Raw genomic sequence first — 21,368 nt, 5'->3', positions numbered from 1 at the left:
TCGGTTTGGGCAGTGAGTTGCCAGGTAGTTTGCATCTGCTGTCCAAGCAGGTTGAAGAGCTTTTTACTGTATAAAGGTAAATGTTTCTCTTGTGAAAACACTTTGGATTTGATTGAAGTCTACGAGTTGGAAGAACTGTTGAGTGGTAGATGCTTTGTGTGCTGTCTTTACCTAAAAGCCCCATTCAGTAGCTCACACGTAGGCTCTGCCTACCCAGGTGAGCCTTGGCATCTTCCAACCAGAGAGAGTCCGAGCCAAGGCTGGGGCCAGCACGGTGTGCCCAAGCCTCAGGAGCCATCTGCCACACGTCTGGGACTCGGGCAGTTGGCACTGCTGCCAACAGGTACTGCTCTCTTTCTGTGGAGTTGTCACTTCCCTCTGGAGTTCTGTTGCCATAATTAGTCAAATTAATATTTCATCAGGTCTGTCTGTTTGTTTAACAGCTTAGGAATGAAGTGGTGTGAATGGAGTGCTGTTCTCTGACGTGATGCACAGAGTGCAGGTCTGGGGCCTGTTTTGATATTATTGTTTCAGCTGAAAAATTCTGCTTCGTGTTAAGCAGAGCAAAACCTTGCAGAGGAACCTTTCAAATACCCACCCAGGTAGCTGTCAGTGCATGCCAATCCATAGCACAGCCAGGATTAGCTGGAGCACAGGCTGAGGGAAGCAGCATATCCAGAACTGTGCATCCAGTAATACCCATGTCTATATGATAATTCAGTTAATACGTGCAGTAATTGTATTTCCACTCTTACGTAAGTTCTTTTGAAACCTACTTTTCCACTTTGAAATAATCTGTATTATATAACTGAACAGATAAATTTGTGTTTTTCCCCCTCACATCTATAAAGCATTTGCCAAGCTAATACTTGCAAATGTTTTTGCTATATATTTGCAAAGCTACAGTTGAGCTTTTTCTTTCATTCTGACAAAAGCTGTGCCAATCAAAGCTCCAGTGGTGCCTGGGAATCAGGGAGGTGAAGGCAGTAAACAGGGGAGATGAAAGGTGCTGCTTGTCTTCACACACTGCCACAGGAAGTGTTTTCACTAATGCTCTTTGAGCAGAGACAAGAATCTGTGTAAAGCTTTTAAAACTGCTCTTTCACTTCACTTTACTGTACTTTCAACTGAGATCAAACGAGGCAGGGCTGGCGGTTCCACACGCTCCAGGTACAGCCCAGGGTTGTGTGACCCGTCCAAGTCAGACGGACAGCTCCAGTGCTTTGGGATGGTGTGGGAATGGCAGTGACGTCCTGGGGCTTCCCTCGCCCCTTTCCCTACCAGAGACGGGGAGATAGCTGTGTGCCATCCACTCCTCTTGGGGAAAAGGAGACACTGAGACTCGGGAGTTAAATTGAGGCATTTGGCTCTTTTTCTTGTAGCTTTTCTTGGCTTATGAGGCTTATGAGCACTCGAAGCTTAGGAGGAATCTGTTACGGAAAAATGTCAGCTGGGTAAAATAACACGGCTGCAAAGTTACAATAAAGGATTAGTGCAATTAGATTCTCTTATAGATCTGTTTAGAATACAAATATGCTGTTAATAGGCTGCAGTTGCCTTCCCAAAGTGTAGCTGCTTGATTTCTTATATAGAAAATAATAAACAAAAATCCAATAATTTGCTCTGCTCCACGTAGGTTCACAGCACTTGAAATAATTAAGTTGCGGTAAGTAAGACTTGGGGATATTTTGGTTTTTATTCCAGGTCATTTTTGTGCATTTCATGATGAAGGGTTGGGAAGAATCGCAGATACTGCCTCGGGGAGGGAGTGCTGGGCCAGGGAGAGCCCGTGGCGTTGGTGATCGGGAGCAGCCAAAGCGTGTAAAAGGCATTAAACGTTTCAGGATCGATATGCAGAGTTCACAGCTGAGAGGATGAAAAAAGCCAAACAAACCACGGTTTGTTGTGGAGGTGGCACAAATGGAGAGTTTTATCCACTGCTCAGAGTAAAGAATGAGTAACTTGAAGGAGCTGTTGACTCCACAACACGTCTTGGAGTTCCTGCTTGAACTGCTTTCCTGGTGGGCACAAGTCTGGGATGTCATTTCTTTGCTTCTTTTTCTAACTTGCACAGTTTAAATGGTGCTCATTTGAATATTGGAGCTGATCTGGATATCAAATTTAGATTTCTGCATCTGCAAGTATTATATATATTTTTACCAGTGCTGGATCTGCCAAGTCTTCCTGAACTCTGGTGCAGTAACACACTGGTTTTGTTATATATTGTTTCTTTTATATGGCTCATTCATTGATGATACTAGTAAGATGTTTGGTTGATATTTTGTAATTTTTAAATGGTCCTGATACTGTGCTGTGGTCACTGACCAGAGTGGGCATCTCTGAGGGCTTTAGCTTTGCACTCTGCAGCTTTTAGTTTGGGCTTCTCAAACACAGACACAAACCCTTATGCTCAGTGGAAATCCAAGAAAACTGGGGATACTGCTGGTTCTCTTATTTCCTCAGCTTCCCCAGGGTATTACCTTGGTACTGGTGTGACTGAAATCTGCCCCAGTTTTCCATGCCATTGAGGGCACCTGCTGCATCCCTCTTTTCCTGCGACTGGTGATGTGCCTGTCATCCCACTCTATCCCTTTCTGCCAAAAAAAGTCTCGGTCTGGGGCTCTCTAGTTGGCCAGCTCACTTTTACAGGAGTGTTATGAGTTAAATTTGTGAGGGGCAGGTTTTATTGCACCTGATTTATCCCCGGGTTAAACCACAACAGCACCTAATGAACTCTGCGAATAACGTTGACTTTTATGGGATAGAAAACTAGTGCAAATATGTTCTTAAAATAAGATTCTTGGTAATATTGTAGCATGTTTACAGTAGTGTGTATGTGCATGGTTTCCACCTTCCTACTGTTCCTGATTTTTCACTACTGCCTTGAAAGATCAATAAAACCCTCATCAACACATTGCTAAGGTTATTATAATTTTATATATTGTGGATCAGTGGTGTGATTGGGCAGTGGTTGGTAGGAAACCACAGAAGGGAAGGGCTGTACAGTTAGTTGTGCTGAGTGTGCAGCATTTACTGATTATCCTGATCTTTCTGCACTAGTCCCCTAAATTAGGGACCCTCGAATCAAGTGCTGAACTTGGATTTGTTTTCCCTCTCCCCTTCCTCCTTCCTCTCTCCCCCAAGGCAGCTCCGAGGTGCTGGCAGAGGTTACTGGTTGTGCTTTTCCTCCAGGAGCCGAGGAACAAACGCTGGTGTCCCTGTGCTGTGAGAGGGAGGTGCTGGGGCTGACTCTGGGGAGCTTTGCTGGTGTTGGTTCTGCCCTTGGCTGCTCCCCAGCATCTGCTCTCGGCTGCTGTCACAGGACGCTGAGTTGAAGGGATTCCGTTTGCTCTGATCCAATGCTGCTGTTCTGTTTCCAGGTCCTCTCAGATATTCCTTGCTTGATCTGACATTAAAGGTATTTGTAAAGAATTTTTTTCCTCTTTCATGAAGTGTGACAAAGATCTCTGTCTTTAGAAGGACACTGGAAATGATGTTCAGCAACTTTCCATTTGATTCTTCTTTGCATCTTTTTTTTCATGTTCATCCTTTTTTTCATTTTGGTCTTCCTATAGAAACCAAGTTTTTTTCTTTTCCTCCCAACATTTCTTCCTGTGTGGCTTTTCTGACCATTGCTGTGATTGGAGCCCCCCTGACTCTATAACAGCATTCCCCCTGCCCTTCACACTTGTGAGCATCCCTTGGCATCTCCATTGGAGCCCTGGATTGAAGAGGTTGCCTGTGGGAGGGAGATCATTCACTGAGTGCAAAGCTTGCCTCACTTAGAGTGTCTTAAACTGAATCAGTTCTGTTGGGTTCCCCATAACCTCGTTGGCATCTGAGAAGTGGCAAAACTGCTTTCCCCTTGATGCACAGTTCTTGGATGCTGCAGTGTGTTTACACTTGGGAAATATTTAAGTAATTGGTTTCAGCAAATCTCTTGTGATGTGTGGGGATTTTTTTCTGTATTTATATTCTAAACCATTTTTGAAATACCAGTCTGGCAAAAAAACCCACCCTGTCTGAAGCAACGAATCTGCTCCCTGATTCTCTGGGCTTGGTTTGCAAACCAGCAGGGCATCTCCATAGGGAGCTCAAGGTCTTGTCTGGCCCTGGGAGGGTTTGGGGAACCAGTTGCTCGGGTCTGAGCAGGGTGGTTTGAGTAGAGCCCAGACAGGGGCAGTAGGGCAGGATGAGCAACCTCCTTGCATTGTGTGCAATGTGTATTTTGAGCCTTACAAGTAGGCTTTCTGTTTGCCCTTAACCCGTGGAAAGCCACTCTTTCACATCTCTGAAGAGGTAAATTAAGTGCCTGACTGCCCAGAAGACTGGAACTCTGGGAGAGGAAATCCATTACTCCAGGAAAAAATGGAAATTCCTCTTCACCTGCTGTAACAACTATAGCGTTGTCAGGAGCCAACATCTGGGAGCTATTTCTGGGGAAAAGTCAAAGTGCTTTTGTTCACCGGAGGAACAGAAATGCATTTTCTTCCTTTTGTAGGTGTCTTTACAGTGCCCTCTAGTAAACTTGTGGAGAAATGCTGGAGGGATGTTTCTCAGCCCAGGTGGAGAAAATAATGAAAATAGTCCCTGGAAGAATTAAAAATTAAATAAATAATGGAGCTCTGGTCCCCTGGGACTGAGGTGCTTTGTGAAGGAAGGGCTGCTGATATTAAAAACTGATAGTTGCTTGAAATGAGAGAAACGGCTTTAGTAATTCCACAAAAAAGGGGAAAGGTGGATAAAATCCTTTAAGCTCTCTTTCTGAAATGGTTGCGAGAACAAATTTTACAGTTAGGACCTTCAGAGAGGTTCCCTCATTGGCTTAATTCAAATATATGGTGTTAGATGGTCCGACTTGTGTTTCCTTTGATTTATAAAAGCAAAATGGCCTTGAAAGAGTGTTCCTTGCACAAGGTGAGAGGTTTGTGGGGCTCAGCTTCTGCATCCAAATTCTGTAAAACCCAAGGATATTTTTAAACAACCTGAAAGAAATCCACATTTTTGGGCATGGTGCTTATAAATGATTTATTTTCCTGGCACACTAGGAGGAACAAAAAGTGCACCAGAAGTTGTTTTTGAAGCACGGCTGGTAGGCGGCGTTTTATTTTCCTTTTTTGAGTGTGGATTTAAGGCAGATGAATAAATCCTTGTGAGTAGGAAACAGTTCAAGAGTGGGAATATGGACTGGACATGAGGAGCACCTCCTTGGTGGGGACTTTTTTGGGACAAGTTGCACAAGGGTACCACGAGAAGTGGTTCCAGTGAGTCCTGCTTCAGGGGAGGAGGAGTTGGTGCCACCTTTCTCCTGCAGTTTTCCAAGCTGAACGGGACTGCAGCCCCACAGTGAAGGGGCAGAAGGGTTGTGACCTGGAGTGACAGTGCTTGGGAGCAGCTGCTGAAGGGAGCCATGGCACAGCACCTGGGACAGGTAACTGTAAATAATAAAATCGCTTCCACGCATTCCAAATCCAGGTAAAAATGTCCGACTCTCGAGGTGTTTGAAAGGCCGTGGAACTGAACAGCAGATAAATGCATCTCCACAGACATCTGATCTTGGAAATTACAATCTGTGTTTGGATTTGGCTGCTGATCGTTATCGTGTTTTTCTTGCCATTATTTAATAATATATGAGGCGATGGTATCGCTTACAGAGGGCGTTGGTTGGAGTAGATGCAGGGATGCTTCCTTGCAGTGATTTACTGCAGACACACCACACCATTTGGAGACTTCATTCTATTCCTGCACACTTTTTTAATGGGCTACTTTTAAAAAAATATAATTTTGTTCTTGAGGTCCATTAAGAAGGACAGTTAAATCTTAACCAGCAATAATTTGTTATTTAACAGACAAAAGGTAACTGAGAATATAAACAAAGCTCTAAAGGCATTGTTGCAAAATACGGTTTGCTTGACTGGTTCTTTGTTTATTGACTGTGCTGTCTGGATACTCACGAGTTACTAAGGCCACGTCCTGAAACATTATTATCTCTTTCTGTGTTACAATAATGCTAGAATTGTGGGGACTGTCTTGATTTTTGTGTTCTTGTTGGTACATGATGTCAAAAACCTTCTCAACTCAGTAACATCATAGAATCTGGGAATGGTTTGTGTTGGAGAGGACTTGAAGGATTATCCAGTGCCACCCCTGCCATGGGCAGGGACACCTTCCACTGTCCCAGGCTGCTCCAAGCCCCATCCAGACTGGCCTTGGGCACTGCCAGGGATCCAGGGGCAGCCACAGCTGCTCTGGGAACTTACGCCGGGGCCTCCCCACCCTCACAGGGTGGAATTTCTTCCACGTGTCCTCCTCCATCCTGAAAGGATCTCTCTCCCTTGCAGATTTCAGAACAGCCCTTCCCTTTTGTGTGGGGGGAATCTGAGACACCACAGCATTCCTCAAGCACTGTTCTTAGCCCACGATTCCCAACGATGCTGGGTGAAGAGGAGTTACTCTTTGTGATGGATATCTTTGTTACAGTGTATTAAATCATCAGAGGAGGAAATCGGCTTGAGCGGAAGGAGAAAGGAATCTACTAAGTCTGGGAAAGTCTGGATTTATACAAGGCATTACTTACCTTATAATGTTCCGTCACTTGCTCTGCCAGGTTCCTCTGTCAGCCCACCGCTGGAGTTATGGAAGTACCAGCAGGATTTATACTGTACTCTGCAGTCAGGGGTAGCTCTTACACTCCCTCCTTTTTTTCTTGATGCTTAAGTGCGATTTAATTTTTGTCTGGTATAATTTGTGGATTGCAGAGTCTTTGTGCAGCAGGAGCTGAAGTGGCGTTTAGAGAAAGCAGTTTAGAAATGTGACCTTGGTTTTTGAGTGTGGTGAACTTGCCAAGCACTGTGTATATGGTTGGGCTTTGGAAGTGCTTTATGAAAGTAGAATCTAAAGATGTTTGGCTGGTTTATACTGCTGTCATAGTTTAATTTGGTCAGGTGGTCTATAATTGCTATTGCCTAGAAGAGAAAAATGTAATATTATGCAGAAAATACATCTTTGTCTAACCATTGCTACATTGTAATATCATAGATAAATTTTGCTTATTGGGGGATGCAGAATGCTTCTGATGTTGTCAAGGGAAATAAATTACCAAGCTGGTAATATTTACATTTATTTAGAGATTACCACATGCAGCAATTTGCCCACATAGATAACGTGTTCCTTAGCCATGAATATGTGAACAAAACCACAGAACATGTTCTCTGTGAGCTCCTGCTGGCAGCCTGCAGGGAATGGTGTGGGGAACATCTTCACTTAAGCTACGTCTGGCTGATTCTGGAGGCAGCTTTTTGTAATGATGTGGGTTAGGAAGGGCATGACACTGTCTTTAGGATTACAGAGGCCATTGGGAACGTTAATTAAATTCTGGAGAAAAGCCTTTTAAATGTGCAATCCTGCAGCCAGAGAGCTTGCAGCTTTTATCACTGACTCGCAGTACGTGGGAAGGGGCTGTGTAACAGTTCCTGCCAGTCTGATCAGGATTTCAGATGCCTCTGTTTTACATGTCAGGCCTGAAGGGTGTCATATCCATACTGCTAAATTGCCTTGGAGTCAGGGGGACAGGTATCACCCCTGGTGCCACGTCGTTCCTCAGCTCAGAACAGTCAGTGATCCTTCTTCATCAAAGCCTGGTTTGACTCCTTCCAAACCAAAGCCTGACTGCTAATCTCGAGTCAGCTAATTGTGATGGAAGGTGCATTTGGCTGCCTTAATTTATCATCCTGTTTGGAAAACGGAGTTCTGAAGTGATACCTGTGCTTCACATTTTCCTTCTGGATGGTTGTCGCATTTGGTCCTTGTAAAATGGGATGTGGTTTCTTCCCAAAGTGAAGTGAAATGTGGTGTTGGAGTTCTGTGCTTGGGCTGCAGCTGATGCTCGTCCTCAGGAGAACATCACGACTGAACAGTTCTGGTGGCAGCATTGAATCCAAGTCAGGTCTGTGGCACTGCTGGGAAAATCTCAAGACACATTGCCGTGCACCAGTTTGAGGTGATTTATGTGGAGTCGGTAGGACTGAGATCAGAGTGGTTTTTTGTGGAGTTATTTTCCTAAGTGCTGTAATTTCTGACGAGCTCGTGGCAGGCGGTTGTTAAAGGATGCATTTCAGTGATTTAAGGTTGATATTGGAGTGCTTGTGTCTTCCAGAAATTAACTGGATAAGGAAGGGAAGCTTCTCCCCACTTGTGCAACTGCTTGGCATTTACTGTTCTACACATTGCTCACCTGAGGCCTTACAAAGATGCAGCTCTGCACAGAAAAGGGTGCAGGACAGGCTGGAAGCACTTTGTGATTAAATGCTGTGAGATCACTGACAGTGATGGGTTTTGTCTTGGCTGAAACAGTGTCAGAACTGATGGTTAATTGTGAGAATTTGAGGAGAGAGGAGCTACAAGGAGGACTAGGACACCCCAGAGTATTTTCAATAGTAGGGGTTAGGAATGTATAAAAGTACTCAACCGGGCATCAATTCCTGGACAAATTGGGTGAGGTGAACAAGCTTTGATTTCCCTGACTTAGAATCACAGAATCCTGGAATGGTGTGGGTTGGGAGAGACCTTAAAGCCCACCCAGTGCCACCCCCTGCCATGGGCAGGACACCTTCCACTGTCCCAGGCTGCTCCAAGCCCCGTCCAACCTGGCCTGGAACACTTCCAGGGATCCAGGGGCAGCCACAGCTGCTCTGGGCACCCTGTGCCAGGGCCTGCCCACCCTCACAGCCAGGAATTCCTTCCCAATATCCCATCTAACCCTGCCCTCAAGCCATTCCCTGTATCCTGTCCCTCCATCCCTTGTCCCCAGTCCCTCTCCAGCTCTCCTGGAGCCCCTTCAGGCCCTGCAAGGGGCTCTGAGCTCTCCCTGGAGCCTTCTCCTCTCCAGGTGAGCACCCCCAGCTCTCCCAGCCTGGCTCCAGAGCAGAGGGGCTCCAGCCCTGGAGCAGCTCCGGGGCCTCCTCTGGGCTCTCTCCAGCAGCTCCACGTCCTTCTGATGTTGATGTTGGAGGCTGTTTTGTGGGGATTTTGCACTCGTGTGTTTTAGGTAAACTTGTATTTGCTGTCTTTCAGTCCCAGAGTGGTTGATGGAGTAAATTGTATTTGTTACATTTTCACACCACTTAAGGAAGAGTGAGGACAAAGTTAGAGTTCAAATTTGGTAAACTTTTCCCTGGAAGGTGGAAGAATTCAGAGGAGCCAGGTGCAAGCTAATACAGTTAAGCAGGAATAACATTAAACTCAAAGTAACATTAAATTCAAAGTAACAAGCCTTACAGCAGCTTCCAAGAACAGGATCTGGTGAATATGGTAGTGATGTAGTCAGCAGTGCCACACTGCTGAGCTAAACCCGACTGCCTGTGTGCTGGGCTAGGCACAGGAGTGCTAAACCCGGCTGCCTGTGTGCTGGGCTAGGCACAGGAGTGCTAAACCCGGCTGCCTGTGTGCTGGGATGGGCACAGGAGTGCTAAACCCGGCTGCCTGTGTGCTGGGCTAGGCACAGGAGTGCTAAACCCGGCTGCCTGTGTGCTGGGATGGGCACAGGAGTGCTAAACCCGGCTGCCTGTGTGCTGGGCTAGGCACAGGAGTGCTAAACCCGGCTGCCTGTGTGCTGGGATGGGCACAGGAGTGCTAAACCCGGCTGCCTGTGTGCTGGGATGGGCACAGGAGTGTGAAACCCGGCTGCCTGTGTGCTGGGATGGGCACAGGAGTGCTAAACCCGGCTGCCTGTGTGCTGGGATGGGCACAGGAGTGCTAAACCCGACTGCCTGTGTGCTGGGATGGGCACAGGAGTGCTAAACCCGGCTGCCTGTGTGCTGGGCTAGGCACAGGAGTGCTAAACCCGGCTGCCTGTGTGCTGGGATGGGCACAGGAGTGCTAAACCCGGCTGCCTGTGTGCTGGGATGGGCACAGGAGTGCTAAACCCGGCTGCCTGTGTGCTGGGATGGGCACAGGAGTGCTAAACCCGGCTGCCTGTGTGCTGGGATGGGTACAGGAGTGCTAAACCCGGCTGCCTGTGTGCTGGGATGGGCACAGGAGTGCTAAACCCGGCTGCCTGTGTGCTGGGATGGGCACAGGAGTGCTAAACCCGGCTGCCTGTGTGCTGGGATGGGCACAGGAGTGCTAAACCCGGCTGCCTGTGTGCTGGGATGGGCACAGGAGTGTGAAACCCGGCTGCCTGTGTGCTGGGATGGGCACAGGAGTGTGAAACCCGGCTGCCTGTGTGCTGGGATGGGCACAGGAGTGTGAAACCCGGCTGCCTGTGTGCTGGGATGGGCACAGGAGTGCTAAACCCGACTGCCTGTGTGCTGGGATGGGCACAGGAGTGTGAAACCCGGCTGCCTGTGTGCTGGGATGGGCACAGGAGTGCTAAACCCGGCTGCCTGTGTGCTGGGATGGGCACAGGAGTGTGAAACCCGGCTGCCTGTGTGCTGGGCTAGGCACAGGAGTGCTAAACCCGGCTGCCTGTGTGCTGGGCTAGGCACAGGAGTGTGAAACCCGGCTGCCTGTGTGCTGGGCTAGGCACAGGAGTGCTAAACCCGACTGCCTGTGTGCTGGGATGGGCACAGGAGTGTGAAACCCGGCTGCCTGTGTGCTGGGATGGGCACAGGAGTGCTAAACCCGGCTGCCTGTGTGCTGGGATGGGCACAGGAGTGTGAAACCCGGCTGCCTGTGTGCTGGGATGGGCACAGGAGTGTGAAACCCGGCTGCCTGTGTGCTGGGCTAGGCACAGGAGTGCTAAACCCGGCTGCCTGTGTGCTGGGATGGGCACAGGAGTGCTAAACCCGGCTGCCTGTGTGCTGGGATGGGCACAGGAGTGCTAAACCCGACTGCCTGTGTGCTGGGATGGGCACAGGAGTGTGAAACCCGGCTGCCTGTGTGCTGGGATGGGCACAGGAGTGCTAAACCCGGCTGCCTGTGTGTTGGGATGGGCACAGGAGTGTGAAACCCGGCTGCCTGTGTGCTGGGATGGGCACAGGAGTGCTAAACCCGGCTGCCTGTGTGCTGGGATGGGCACAGGAGTGTGAAACCCGGCTGCCTGTGTGCTGGGATGGGCACAGGAGTGCTAAACCCGGCTGCCTGTGTGCTGGGATGGGCACAGGAGTGTGAAACCCGGCTGCCTGTGTGCTGGGCTAGGCACAGGAGTGCTAAACCCGACTGCCTGTGTGCTGGGATGGGCACAGGAGTGCTAAACCCGGCTGCCTGTGCTGGGCTAGGCACAGGAGTGCTAAACCCGGCTGCCTGTGTGCTGGCCTAGGCACAGGAGTGCTAAACCCGGCTGCCTGTGTGCTGGGATGGGCACAGGAGTGCTAAACCCGGCTGCCTGTGTGCTGGGCTAGGCACAGGAGTGCTAAACCCGACTGCCTGTGTGCTGGGATGGGCACAGGAGTGCTAAACCCGGCTGCCTGTGTGCTGGGATGGGCACAGGAGTGTGAAACCCGGCTGCCTGTGTGCTGGGCTAGGCACAGGAGTGCTAAACCCGGCTGCCTGTGTGCTGGGCTAGGCACAGGAGTGCTAAACCCGACTGCCTGTGTGCTGGGATGGGCACAGGAGTGCTAAACCCGGCTGCCTGTGTGCTGGGATGGGCACAGGAGTGCTAAACCCGGCTGCCTGTGTGCTGGGCTAGGCACAGGAGTGCTAAACCCGGCTGCCTGTGTGCTGGGATGGGCACAGGAGTGCTAAACCCGGCTGCCTGTGTGCTGGGATGGGCACAGGAGTGCTAAACCCGGCTGCCTGTGTGCTGGGATGGGCACAGGAGTGCTAAACCCGACTGCCTGTGTGCTGGGATGGGCACAGGAGTGCTAAACCCGGCTGCCTGTGTGCTGGGATGGGCACAGGAGTGCTAAACCCGGCTGCCTGTGTGCTGGGCTAGGCACAGGAGTGTGAAACCCGGCTGCCTGTGTGCTGGGCTGGGCACAGGAGTGTGAAACCCGGCTGCCTGTGTGCTGGGATGGGCACAGGAGTGCTAAACCCGGCTGCCTGTGCTGGGCTGGGCACAGGAGTGTGAAACCCGGCTGCCTGTGTGCTGGGATGGGCACAGGAGTGCTAAACCCGGCTGCCTGTGTGCTGGGCTGGGCACAGGAGTGCTAAACCCGGCTGCCTGTGTGCTGGGATGGGCACAGGAGTGCTAAACCCGGCTGCCTGTGTGCTGGGATGGGCACAGGAGTGCTAAACCCGGCTGCCTGTGTGCTGGGATGGGCACAGGAGTGCTAAACCCGGCTGCCTGTGTGCTGGGATGGGCACAGGAGTGCTAAACCCGGCTGCCTGTGTGCTGGGATGGGCACAGGAGTGCTAAACCCGGCTGCCTGTGTGCTGGGATGGGCACAGGAGTGCTAAACCCGACTGCCTGTGTGCTGGGATGGGCACAGGAGTGCTAAACCCGGCTGCCTGTGTGCTGGGATGGGCACAGGAGTGTGAAACCCGGCTGCCTGTGTGCTGGGATGGGCACAGGAGTGCTAAACCCGGCTGCCTGTGTGCTGGGATGGGCACAGGAGTGCTAAACCCGGCTGCCTGTGCTGGGATGGGCTGAGGAAGGGAGCTGTGGAGCTTCCAGGGCATGAGAAATGACTCCGTGTTGGTGGCTGATGCAGATCTTGTCTGTGTTTTGGCACATCTGGCTCCCTGCCACTCATCTCCAGAGCAGATCTGGGGAGAAATAAACTCCAGCCTGGTGGGAATGAGTGAGATTTTCCTGTTCCTGTTCGTGAGCAGGGAGACAGACTTCTCTGGCTTCAGCATAAGCTCCTTGGGCCAGTATTAGCACAAAGGGAGGCAGTGGTGTGTGCACACCTGTGTGTCTAAGCGTGTGGAAAGGGGAAGGACTCCCTGCACCAGATACGCCCATTCTGCCCAAAATAAGATGCTGTCATTGAGCTCAGTGATCAATAGGTTGATGGAGCGGGAGAAATGGCTCACTGGTAGAAATAGAAGTTTATTAAGGTCCAGTGTGTACAAATGCTTTTGTGAATTGAGGCTTGAAGGTGGCTCAGCTCAGCTGGCTGCAGTGTGGTTCTCCAGAGTGCCCCAAACCCCAGCTGCAGATCCTCTGAAAGAACAGTCTCCGTTCTGGTTTAACTTCCTTCAAGCTGGGGTAGTGTTTCTCACCAACCCTTCACGTTTTTTCCCCACTGCAGTCAGTGCAGGAGCACAGTGACACTCCGGGACGAAGCCGCTTGTGCTCTGTCTTCTCAGGGCTCTCGGCAGGAGTTTGGTAGCTCTGAAGCCTGGCTGAGAATCTGGTTCCCATTCTTCCTCAAGGCTTATAATCCCTGTTGAGCTGCTCTTGGTGTGACCTCTCTTGACATCCTCTGCTCTGCTCTATTTCCTTGGACACCTTGTTGCTTCCAGGGCAAGAACGATCTTACTCTATCAATGGATTTGATCTGCTCCAATCTGCACTGGAGACAGGGCAAACAAAAAGCTGCCATTCCTCTTTTAAAGGTTTTCTGGGTTTTATCTGAAAAGCCAGAGTGAAGCAAAACTCAAACCAGTGTATTTTGTTCTCATAGGGGTCTGGATCTATATTGGAAAAACTTAGAGAAGCTTGTAATTGAGGTGGAAAGGGGACAGCTTGGGGAGAATGCTTCCCTTGGAAAACCCAGGGACTGTGCAGCTCAGTCTTTAATTTTAAAAAGAACTTTAGGTTTCTGTGGCACTGGAAGAGATTATAGTGGTAAACAGGTCAAAGATTTTCCTGCTGCCCATGGCTCCTGTTTCTGCTCTGCCTTTTGCTGCACGAGAGCTGACACTCAGGTTCTCAGAGGCACCGAGAATCGAGAACATCCACACACAGGTGCCCTTGTACAAACCAGAGTAGCATAAGCAGCTCCTAGAAATGTTTAAAGTTTTATTGATTTTTTTGTTCTGTATATTTTGTTTGGGGTTTTTTTTTTTTGGGGGGGGGGGGTTTGTCTCTATTCTCAAGAAAGACAGTCCCAAGGATTCAGATCCCAACCTAACAGGTCTCTAGCCTGATACTGTCACTAGGGAAACTTCAATCTTTCTAGAATGTTTTCCTGTATTTCCTCTTTGAATTCTTGAAGGTAAAGGAGGTTTGAATGCTATCAGCTGCAAAAGCCTCGTTTATCTGTTGTTTCTTTCACACCACTCCTGCCTTATCTCCAAGTTGCTGTGAATTGTGAGTAGCAGAGACAATGGGCTCTGTACAGGAAGGCTGGAGTCCCTCTGGGGGGAAGCTGGAGGCTCTTTGGAAACCAGGGACTCTCTGTAGTTTAGTGATAGAGGGAATCATATCAATTTGTTAATTAAGGTCATTTTAGAAGGTAAATCCGATTTCAAAAACCCCACAAACAACCAAACAATGGGAGAAGCTGCAATGTTTCCAGGACAGCCTCTGTTTGCAAGTAAAGGTCTCCTTCAGAGTTGTGCTTTTTCCTCAAACCCCAGAATTATTCTATAGCTTAATTAAACAAATCTTGTTATTAAATGCATATTTGTCTTTAAGGTGGTCTTACAATATTTCAGCATTTTTTTATTGACCGTGAGATGAAATGGTCAATGCTGAGTGATGAAGCGGTTTTGAGATGAGTGCAGGAGTTTGTGATATGAGTGTTGTTTCTAAGGTGGATTTAAAAACCGAGATCCCCTGTTCTCTGAACCCAGTGCTGGAAAACAGTTCTTCCCTGGAAGAATTTGTCTTCTGTTTTCTACGGATGATTAAGTAAGACAAGTCAAAGTGATACTGACACACAATCGTTCTGCTTGACCAAATACACCAGAAAGACAGTAATTAAAATTCACTTCTTAATGCAAAGTAGATGTTAATTACAGAACTCTTTGGGGAATACTTAAAATGGAAAAGTAATCATGTTTATCCTGGGCTAGAATGGAAGTAAAAAAACACTGTATGACACTTGCAAGACATGTTAACTCAGAATGGGAGACTTTATCGTGAGGGCTGAATTGTTCTTGACGGTTCCTAATCTTGGTTACACACACCAAAGGACAGCACTGCTGTGAGGGCACCCGCCCCACAGAGGCCGAGAGCAGAGCAGGGCAAGACATTTTAGGGATGAAAATGTCTCGGAATCTGAGGGTCCATGATGTGAATGGTCAAAGCAGAAAACACTGTCTCACAGACCGAGCTGGTTTAATCTGTTCAGGGAGAGGATGTGAGCAGTGGTAGTGCTTGTGCTTGTCACGCTAGCTTGATGGAGGGTGAGTTTCACGTTAAAATTGCGGAAAGCTAACCCAAAATTCTGTGATGTTTTACAGAATCGCTCGTGAGAACTTTCACTCCTTTCTACTTCCTGGTGGAGCCCCTGGACGTGCTGTCAGTGCGTGGGGCGTCGGTGGTCATGAACTGCTCGGCTCATTGCGAGACCCCTCCCAAAATCGAGTGGAAAAAGGATGGCACTTTCCTGAACTTGGTGTCGGATGACCGCCGCCAGCTGCTGCCAGATGGATCTTTATTAATTAACAGTGTGGTGCATTCCAAGCATAATAAACCTGACGAAGGATATTATCAGTGTGTGGCAACTGTGGACAGCCTGGGGACCATCGTGAGCAGGACAGCAAAGCTCACCGTGGCAGGTAAGGCTCTGGTTTGTGAGTGTGGCTGAGAACATGGTGATGGAAAGGAATACTCTGCCCTTGGACAAGCAGGAAAGTGCTTCCCAAGGAACATGAGCTGGTTCCATCAGCTGCCAGGGAAGCTGGGACTGTGTCCCTCATTTTGCTGGCTGGGAGTTGGCATGTGTTCTGTTCCTATAAGCAGCTTAATGTGTGGGTATTTCTCAGGAAATGCAAGAGATCAGGATGAATCTGCGATGAATGGATTAAGAGAAGTGCCAGGTGTCTGAAATCACAGTGGAGATTTACCACAGCTTAGAAGGGGGAAGAAAACAGGGTTTTTCTTTCTTTATGTATAAATAACCTTAAAATAACTTCCTGTGCTTGTATGTGGAGAATTACCTGCTCTGTCTGAAACGTTTGGGAAGCTCCTAACAGCAGTGTGTACACTCCCTACAGGACTGAGAGACGGGTACAGAATGGAGTGCTGGGGAGTTGTATTTTTCTGTTTCTTGAGTATCAGATGTGAACAAGGAAGTCTGAAAAGTAACAACCAACCAAATGCATAAAATTTACCATTAAAAAGCCCAAATCATAAGCTCAGCTTTGGTGTTTCGAGTACCCTTTAGACTTGATAGGTGATAGCTTTATTTTGGGGGGTAGAAAGCAGTGAGGGAGTGACATTTGCAGGTAAAAATAAAGATTATGGCTGGGGAAAGTGATCTGTTCTGTCACTTGCTTATTTCTCAGGGCTTGGGACTGTCAGTTTGTGTGTTGTAAACAGTAAAGCAGGAAGAGACTTGTAATTACTGAGTAAGGGTGAGACTTGAAAAACCAACCAAAAGGAAAAAAACCAAGGTAAACTAAGGCACTGTAACTAGGAAAAAAGCCTATGAAGCAATTTTCCTTTGTTTCTCTAATGATGTTTGCCAGCCTTTTTCAAACAGTTTTTTTTTTCCTTTGCTTAATAAATGTCTTGGGGTAATGAATTCTTCCTGACTGGTGCTCCTGCATCTCCCAGAGCTGCCGCTTCCATCGTTTGTATTCGGATGTTGTTCCCATTAACTTGGCTTGTAGCACTGTTGTGAAACATCAGCAATGTCAGAAGTAGAAAAATCGGGGTTTTATACCTTAAAAGAGTGACTTTGAGAATCTCTTAATGAGGAATAGATTTCTGAGCTTCTTGGCAATGAGGACAATAAAGGCAGTTCTCCCACACTTCTCTCGAGCAATTACCACCTCCTTGCATCGCTGCTGTCGGGATTAATTCTGCTGCTTTCCACATGAGAGCCTTCAGCCTCCTGCCTCTGCTATCAGCTTGCTCTATATGATCATTAGGTGAGGTTAATGGGGTTAAAAATGAAGGTAAGCCAAAATGTCTGCCGAATTTCCACTTCCATTTTCCCCTATCTAGGTAGAAGGTACTATTTCAGTTTATATTTTCTAAAATGATGCAATCTTTAAGAGCCATTTAGTACTTGAAAAAGAACCCAAGTACTTGGAAAAAAAAAAACAAACCCCAAGAGCCTATTTTAAAAAAACCTACAACAAACAACAATGCAGTTCTGGTGAGGTTTTCTTTCCAAACACTCTTAACTAGAAAACAGAACAAATACAGTCCAGCCCAAGACAATACGGACCTTCCCCACACAAACAGTGCCCCTTTGGCACACATTGGCCAGACAGCTGAGTATTAAGGTTATTGATTGATTCCATGCAATAAAAATGGTACTTTTATTGCCCAGAACTAGAGGAAATGCTGGTGACACGTGTTGTGCCTTGCCTATTGCCATCCTGTGCCTTGGAAACCTGCCCCAGAGCATCCTCTGGCTGCACTGCTGCAGAGGCTTTGGCAGATGTGGGTGTGTGAAAACTTGTTTACCACCCCAGCCAAGTGCCGAGAGCTGGGCAAGACCACACCGAGTTTAATCCTCTTGTAGGGGGAAGGGCACTTTGGTTGCTGAAGGCTTTGGAATAAGAGGTGGAATATTAAAATTCTGGTTCAGCCTATTGCTTTTCTTGTCCTCATTTAAATCCCTCAGTTTTAACAGTGGTTTTTAATATTCCTTCCCACCGTCTTTGTTTTAACTGGCAGCTTTTGGGCTGTGGTGAGTGTGGGCATTGTTAGCATAGTAAGGGCTCCCCTTGGCCTCAAAATTCCAGTGGGAGGGAGCTAATTCCTCTCTTAATTGAGCAGTGGTACGTGGGGTTCCGCTGCTGTGTGCGAGTGTGGTGCTGCCATGCACCTGATCTCTAAAAGGGAACATTATGAAGTGTAGGTTGCACGTTTTAACAGCTTCTTACTCATTAAATAACTCTTGAAAATGACAAGTTCTGGTGAGTCACAGAGGCCAGGGCAAGGAGAATCCAGTGAAAACACGTTGTGTTCCATCATATGGATACAGGGTTGGAATTTTCAGTCTTAGAACTGCACAGCCAGTGGATGATGCTGAGCAATCTACCCGACTCCTGCAGGAAGGTGGACAAATTTGGGTAAGTTTCTCAAGTTATTTAAAGGACTTTCTATATATTCTAGGTTGAGGGATCTAAAATTTTTAGGTGTTGGAATCTGAAGCTCTTTTGCTGCTGTAGAGTGACAGGGGTTTAGTGAACCACTGTATGGAAAACTCAACCCAAGCCACGCGCTCCGAGTGTCTGGGCACAGAGGAATTCAGGCATTGAAGGAATTACGTTAGAGACGGACTGGCTTGGGTTTGCATCAATCTGTGTGTTTGACCCTGCTCTGAACCTGCCATGGCGAGGGAGGGGATCATGGCAGCTTCACTGTGCTCCTGGCAATGTGCCTCTAAAGGACCTTTTCTGTACATGGTGATCCACGAGAAAACTTTGCTCTTTGGGTTTCTGGAGGTGTGAGGATCAAGAGGTTCTGTGGCAAGTGAGCCTCTTAAAGAAACTGATCGTTGCTGCCTTTAGATTTAAAAAACAAGTCAGAGGATATGATAAAATATTCCATTGTGAAGGACACTTGAATTAGTCTGTAACTTGGAGTTATGTGCTGCTACACCTTGGTAGTAAAGTGTTTGCTCTTAGTAGTAAATCCTTGATTTTTAGGAACAGCAAACAACAATAAATGATAGTTTTCTTTAATGAGCAGCAGTCTGGGGATATGAGTATCTCTTTCCCATTCAGTGTGAGCCTCCACAGTTTGGTTCCTTCAAGCAAACGAAGATTAATTTGTCATCACCAGTTTCTTAGGGCAGTGGAAGGAGAAGGTGTGGTGGCCATACAGTCCGTGTAACGTGTAGGATTTGCCTATTGTTATGATGTATTTGAAGTAGGGAAAGTTAAAGGAGCTGCCTAATTTATGTAAAGCCACAACACTTTAATCAGTGCCTTGGTACAGTATGTTTTTTAATTGCCTTTTGAAATGCAAATCTGTCTTTGATACTTAAGTGCCAGTTAGATCTTAAGAAGGGTAGAGGGTTTAAAAAGCTGCTGTAAAACATGGATTAAAAATAGATTTACAAAGTTTTGGAGATCTGTGTCTGTAATTCATCTTGGAAAAATAAGTACGTATGTATTTTAATATAAAGTATAATGACACGAGCTGAAAATATTCTCAGGATGATCCTTCCCCAGTCACTGGTTACTGTGGCTTGGTTAAAGCTTTTATTGAGAGAACAGATACATGAGGATCTAAAAGCTGGGAAGTGTGACAGGGGCACTGAGTTTGATGATGCAGATTTATTTGCTCTATGTATCCATTTAAAGACTGCTCACTAAATTATTTGTTTCACCTCTTGTCATCTTTCCCCAAGTGAATCCAGCTGTTTTTCTTCCTCTTCTTCCACTTATCCTTGCATTTGATAATTCTTGGCTTTGAGCTTTGTGTGATTTGCTCAGCTGTGATGACGCAGCTGCGGCACTGCCTTGGTACAAACTTCAGGTTTGTCTGAGTTTCATTAATTCAAAAGCACTTGGTGATAACTTCTGACTTGTTTCTCACCTCAACTAAATAATCTCCTTGAATTATTATTTCTCATTTAAATATTCACAGAAATTTTGCTTTCAAGCCTTCATTTTGTAATTACTTTTAGAAAAAGTACAGACAAATCACTTCTGTTAAGAAATGCTCCGGCCATGTAACATCAAACTCTGAAATGGTTCAGGAACCAGGAACATTTGGTACGTACTTAGTAAAAGTGTAGTATCTCCTTTGGAACCATTGAGCACATTGCAGGGGCAGCACAGCCCAGGAGCAGAACATTCCTGGAAAGTGGCTCTGGAAATGCCATGGTGAAGTTTCACGTGTTGTGTTGAAACCTTGGGAGACTTCCTGCTTTTCCACTTAGAGCTGGGGACGCTGGAGTGGGCCGAGGCCCATCGTGTCCATACTTGGAGGAAGGATTTGGAGTTTCATTCCAGGCATACTCGAGCACTTTGTGCTCCTGAGCACGGTGTTCTCTGCTCTCCTGACCTGGGTAAGTCCCCTCCTCCCGCTGGTTCATCCAGCTCACCCACAGCTCCGGCTCCTCCGGATTGCTGTGCCGGGGCACAGGGCTTGGGGTGGGGTCACTGCCAAAACGTGTGCTCTCAGAAGGGCATCTGAAGCCCCTGTAGCCTGCTCTGTGTGTGAAGTCAGTGTCCCCAGGTCAGTGTGACCGTGCCAGGGGTCACACAGACCCTGTGGGGAGGAGGGACCTGCCCTCAGTCTGCTGAGAGTTCCTCCAGACATCAGATACAAGGAATGAACTTTACCTGGGAAATTGCTCCAGTTTTTAGCTGACCACATTGCTTTTTCAAGATTTATTTGCATCTTGCATGTGTCCGGCTTGGGGCTTCCAAACTGATGGCTGGGAGAGCTGTTCCTGGAATTGCAGGAGGCCTGGATGGGCTGTGGTGGTTCCTGTGGCTTGGAGGGGTTAATTGAGTTCTGAGCCAGGAGATGCCAGGATCCAGTCCTGCTTCTGGTGCAGCTCATGGCACTAGCTCCAGATCTCCACGCTTTGCCTTTTCTCCATGGGCTAGTGAAGAATTTCTCTCTGATAAATTTGAAGTGTTACTTTTTATAATGCACCGAGATGCTGCAAATGAGGAGGGCAGGTAGAGATAAGGAATTCTGTATCCATTACAGACTTTAGATGATAGGCAGTGGGTGAAGCTGTGGCCAGGAAATGATTATCCAGACCAATCCCTGAGTACAGCCTGTGGGAGAAAGCAGGACCTGGAGGGATGTGGGCTTGCAGTTCAAGGTAGAGCTCTGCAAAGCCCAGCAGCAGAGGTATGCTGTGTCTCCTTCTGGGGTGTTAGAGCGCTCAGCTATTTAATATCAATCACTTATTTTTGTATAAATAATGGTGAACAGATAAGGATTTTTTTCAAATGTTAATTTGAGCTGAAATTTTATCTTTGCTTTTTGCCATAACGACAAGGAACTGCACGGAAGCAGCCAGGGTGTTTGGTTCTGTTTGCTCTTGTCCACTGAGAAGTTTGCCAAGCTTTCAAGATTACAACTGAGCAGTGTTTTATTCCTCACTGGACTCTGTCTGTGCCACCCCAAAGGGTGAGAGCAAAGCTCAGGACAAACTGTCCCAGCTCCTTGGAGATGGAGTTAGGTTAGAAATAACAGCACATTTTTGCCCAGGATTGCACATTTCCTTTAACAGCAAGGAGAAAAAAGTAATCTTGAACAGATCTTTATGAATAAAGAACATTCTGGCCTCAGAATTGGAAAAAACCTCAGAGCGAGCAGAGATACTTCAGAGGAGGGTGCTTAAGAGCACTTAGGCAGTAAGTGATATGGGTGATAAGGTTTCCTTGCAGAAATGTATTTTTGTATGAAAAAAGCATCTGTGTTTTTCATAAATTGGCTTAGA

The 21,368-nt window shown here is 47.5% G+C and overlaps 1 protein-coding gene across 9 annotated transcripts in view; it reads left to right on the top strand.

Annotated features, from left to right (window-relative positions):
* The window catches only part of NEO1 (neogenin 1), a 175,134-nt gene that overhangs the window by 41,100 nt on the left and 112,666 nt on the right, over positions 1 to 21,368 (top strand). For all 9 annotated transcript variants that reach the window (XM_032123276.1, XM_032123275.1, XM_032123282.1 and 6 more), the window contains exon 2: positions 15,235 to 15,552. In XM_032123276.1, coding sequence (XP_031979167.1) covers positions 15,235 to 15,552 — 318 coding nt within the window. The remainder of the gene's footprint in view (positions 1 to 15,234; positions 15,553 to 21,368) is intronic.

Source organism: Corvus moneduloides, chromosome 13 (genome assembly GCF_009650955.1).
Source record: "Corvus moneduloides isolate bCorMon1 chromosome 13, bCorMon1.pri, whole genome shotgun sequence".
In the NCBI taxonomy this organism is placed as follows: Eukaryota; Metazoa; Chordata; class Aves; order Passeriformes; family Corvidae; genus Corvus; species Corvus moneduloides.
Note: the sequence above shows the minus strand (reverse complement) of the source record. Positions and strands in the feature narration are given on the sequence as shown.